General features: G+C 69.9%; 1 protein-coding gene across 1 annotated transcript in view; it reads right to left on the bottom strand.

Moving 5' to 3' along the window:
* GSE1 (Gse1 coiled-coil protein) overlaps positions 1–3151 on the bottom strand; it is a 12406-nt gene extending 9255 nt beyond the window's left edge. The window contains exons 1-3 of the mRNA XM_085315911.1: positions 2894–3151; positions 1515–1717; positions 153–334 (exon numbers count right to left, since the gene is read on the bottom strand). Of these exons, the coding sequence (XP_085172037.1) occupies positions 153–334; positions 1515–1717; positions 2894–3110 (602 nt within the window). The 5' untranslated portion in view covers positions 3111–3151. The remainder of the gene's footprint in view (positions 1–152; positions 335–1514; positions 1718–2893) is intronic.
* Between the last annotated feature and the right edge of the window lie 42 nt (positions 3152–3193).

The following is a 3193-nucleotide window of genomic DNA, read 5'->3' as shown; positions in this document are numbered from 1 at the left end:
GGGATGCCGCGGCGAGGGCGGGGGACCGCGCGCGTCCCCGCGGGGGAGCATCCCGCGCACGGTGCCCGGCGCTGCGGGGATGCCGCGGCGAGGGCAGGGGACTGCGCACGGCGCCCGGTGGAAAAGCCCGGCCCGGCTCCTGGCAGACTCACTTGAGCGGCGGGAAGCGGGAGTCCGGCACCACGGAGCTGGGGGGCAGCCCGAAGGAGTACGGCGTGCCCAGGAGGTGCGCGGGCACCGCGGGGCCCCCGGCCTTCTCCTGCGGCAGCGGCGGCTCCGAGATGAGGCGCTCGCGGCCGCTGCTGCTGCCGCCGCCTCTCGAGCCCGCGTCCTGCTGCAAGGGCGAAGGCAGAGCGGGGCGTTAGGGCACGGCGCGGACCCGCAGCCCCCCGGCGCAGGCTACCGCGAGCGCCCCGAGCTGAACGGCAGGTTTTTCCAACCCCCCCGTCCCCCGAGCATCTCCGCCAGATTCGGGCCAAAGAGCATCGCGAAACGTCCAAAGGAGGCAAAAGCAGGGGCTGYGGCTTTGCAGTCAGACACGCAGCGGGTTTCTCCGCCCTGGCGCCGGGAAGCGCTCGCGTCCTCGSTGCCCTCCGGACGGCCGGAGCACCCGTCCTCGCCCGGGCGGGCGCGGGAAAGGCCGGCAGCAGGCCCGCGGTTCACCTGCCTGGAGATTCACGGGCAGCTTTGCTCTCCGGCGCTATTAATCACCCGGGGAGGATGCAGACGCCCACGGAGCTTGCAGCGAGCCCCCCCCACGGAAAGGCCGGCGTCAGCCCGCCAGGCGGCGAGATGCCATCCGTCACGCCGGGATCCGCGAGGAGGGGCCGGACCCCGCGCGAGGGGCCGACCGCCGCACCGGCGAAGCCGCGGGGCTGGGGGGGGGGCGAGGGAGGAGCTGTCGCTGCGGGCAATTAGGGGACGATCTCCAGCAGCCGGAAGGCAAGGCATGCCCTATTAGGCTTAAAACGGACTATTCTTCATTTCACCGTGTCCTTTCAAAGGCACCGTGTCCTTTCGTTGCACCGCGGCGAGGGCCGTGCGCGCTCCCCCCGCCGCCGCCGCCGCGCACGGGGGGCTCTACCACCCGTCCCGGAGGCTCTGCCAGACAGCAAAACCTGCTTGCTTAACCCCTGCCGCGCGCGGGTCGCTCCGGCAGAGGAGGCCGAGGCGCCGGGGGGGCCCGGAGACACCCCGCGCCGGGGGCGCCCGCGCCGCCGGGCACCCAGGCATTGCATTCGCCCCCCCTCCCCCCTTTTTCCGCGGTGCCTTTCATCCCCTCCCTCCCCCTCTCCGCTTTGTGGTTTAATTAGTCTTTCCAAGTGGCATAATCCCTCCGGGAATCTGCTCGTAACATGCAAGCGGAGGAGAACCACTAACGATGCTTCTTAATTAGCAAGCTGCCTCCCGGCCCGCTCGGCTCGGCCCCTCCGGACGGCAGCCCGGGAACGCGGGGGTGCGAGGAGCCGGGCGCCAGCGGCCCCCGCTGCGCCCCGCGTCCCGGCGGGCCTCACCTGCCTGCCCTCGCTCCTCCAGACGCCGTTGACCGTCTTGGTGGGGGCGATGGTGACGACGGGCGGCGTGCTGGGCACGCTGTGCCCCGCCGGCGGCACGATGATGGGGCCCATGGGGCCGCGCTTGGGCGTGCTGGCCGGCGAGCTGTGGTTCGTGGCCGGCGACGAGACCGGCGACGACTCGCTGCTTATCGAGGACGACCCTGGGAAGAGGGAGACGTCGGGCCGTCAGCGAGCGCCGCGACCCATCCCGGCACGCGGACCGAGCCGGGTCGGAGCCCTCCCGGCGGTGCCGAGGCGCTTCGCCGGGCGCAATCTGCAGCCCGAGCCGCCCCGAGCCGACGGCGTTAGCAGATCGATACCCTCGCAACGAGCCGGGCAATTAATGAAGCTGAAGCCTTACTTCAGAACCTTAATTTGGCTGCGCGGCGTTAAACGGGCGGGTCTGCGATCGTTATAATTAACTGGCGGTATTCAGCCAGGAGTTAGTCAATGAAACTAATCTGGATCGGAGGCGACGGGAGGCGCAGCGCAGCCGTGTCACCTTTGTTTCCTGACCTCCCGCTTCCCGCTCAGCGAGAGCAGATTAGCAGCCGAGGCTGACAGGCAAATGTAATTAACAGCTGAGACCCTGAAGGAGGCAGGGGGAAAAAAAGGATGTCCCAAAAAARCCATGCATGTATATCCAGAATCGCCTACGGACAGACCTGGGCAGGGTGTGCGGCTGAAGCCCCCCATCGCGGCGTCGGGGGTTTCTTTGTGCCTTCCTCCGCCCCGGCGCGCGGAGGGAGGCAGAGCCGGGTCCAGCCCGCGGGATTTCTCCCGGGAAGCTCCGGGCAATGCCGGGAAGCGGGCGGGAGCAACGCCTCCGTCCTTCCCCCGGAGCGGTCCGCGCGGGCGAAGCGCACCGCAAAGCCGGGGGGAAAGCCCCCAGACCCGGCCTCCGGCTGGGACCGGGGCCGGGAGCGAGCTCTGCGCCCGCTGGCACCCACGCGCTCCGCTCCGCGCGGCTCCCGTTAAATCGCCGGTTGAAGAGCGAGGCCGGGGAGCCGAGCYGGGCGGCAGGGAAGGGGCGAGCAGGAGGGGAGGACGGGCTTCTGCAGCCCGCGCTCTGCCGGGGCTTTCGCTCGGGGCATTCGGACTGCGCCGGCTGAACCGAATTTCCRAGCTGCGCCCCCGAGACACGAAGCCGGGGAAGGACGTTAGCCGGTGAAACGGCGGGGAGAGCGCGCGAGGAAAGGAAAAAAAACATATATATATATATATATATGTATATGCACGCCCTGCGCCGGCTTTGCAGCCGGGGAGCCGGCGAGCCCCGGCAGCCCGCGGGCGCCGCGGCTCGGCGTGCCGGGATCTCGGCGGCCGGGCGGCCTTACCTCGGGGCTCCTCGGCCTGCTTGGCGAGCTTGCGGAGGGCGGCGGCGAAGCTCGACGAAGGTGCAGCCTGGACGGACAAAGTGCTGTTGGCGGCGGGACTGCCATTGGGGACGAGGGAGCCGTTGAGCGGCGAGGGGGTGAGGGGGCTGACGGTGGCCGTGGTGCGCGTGGCGGTGGAGAGCATTCCTAGGGAAGGTGACTTTGACTCATGGCTCATGCCTGCGAACAAGGAGAACAGCCCACGTCAGCGGGACGCTCGGCCGAGGAAGCCTCTCCCCCCCCTCCACCACCTCCACCCCC

Source organism: Rhea americana, unplaced genomic scaffold, assembly GCF_003343005.1.
Source record: "Rhea americana isolate MKP2758 unplaced genomic scaffold, rheAme1 scaffold_441, whole genome shotgun sequence".
Classification (NCBI taxonomy): domain Eukaryota; kingdom Metazoa; phylum Chordata; class Aves; order Rheiformes; family Rheidae; genus Rhea; species Rhea americana.
The sequence above is the reverse complement of the archived record's forward strand: the minus strand, read 5'-3'. Positions and strand labels throughout refer to the sequence as shown.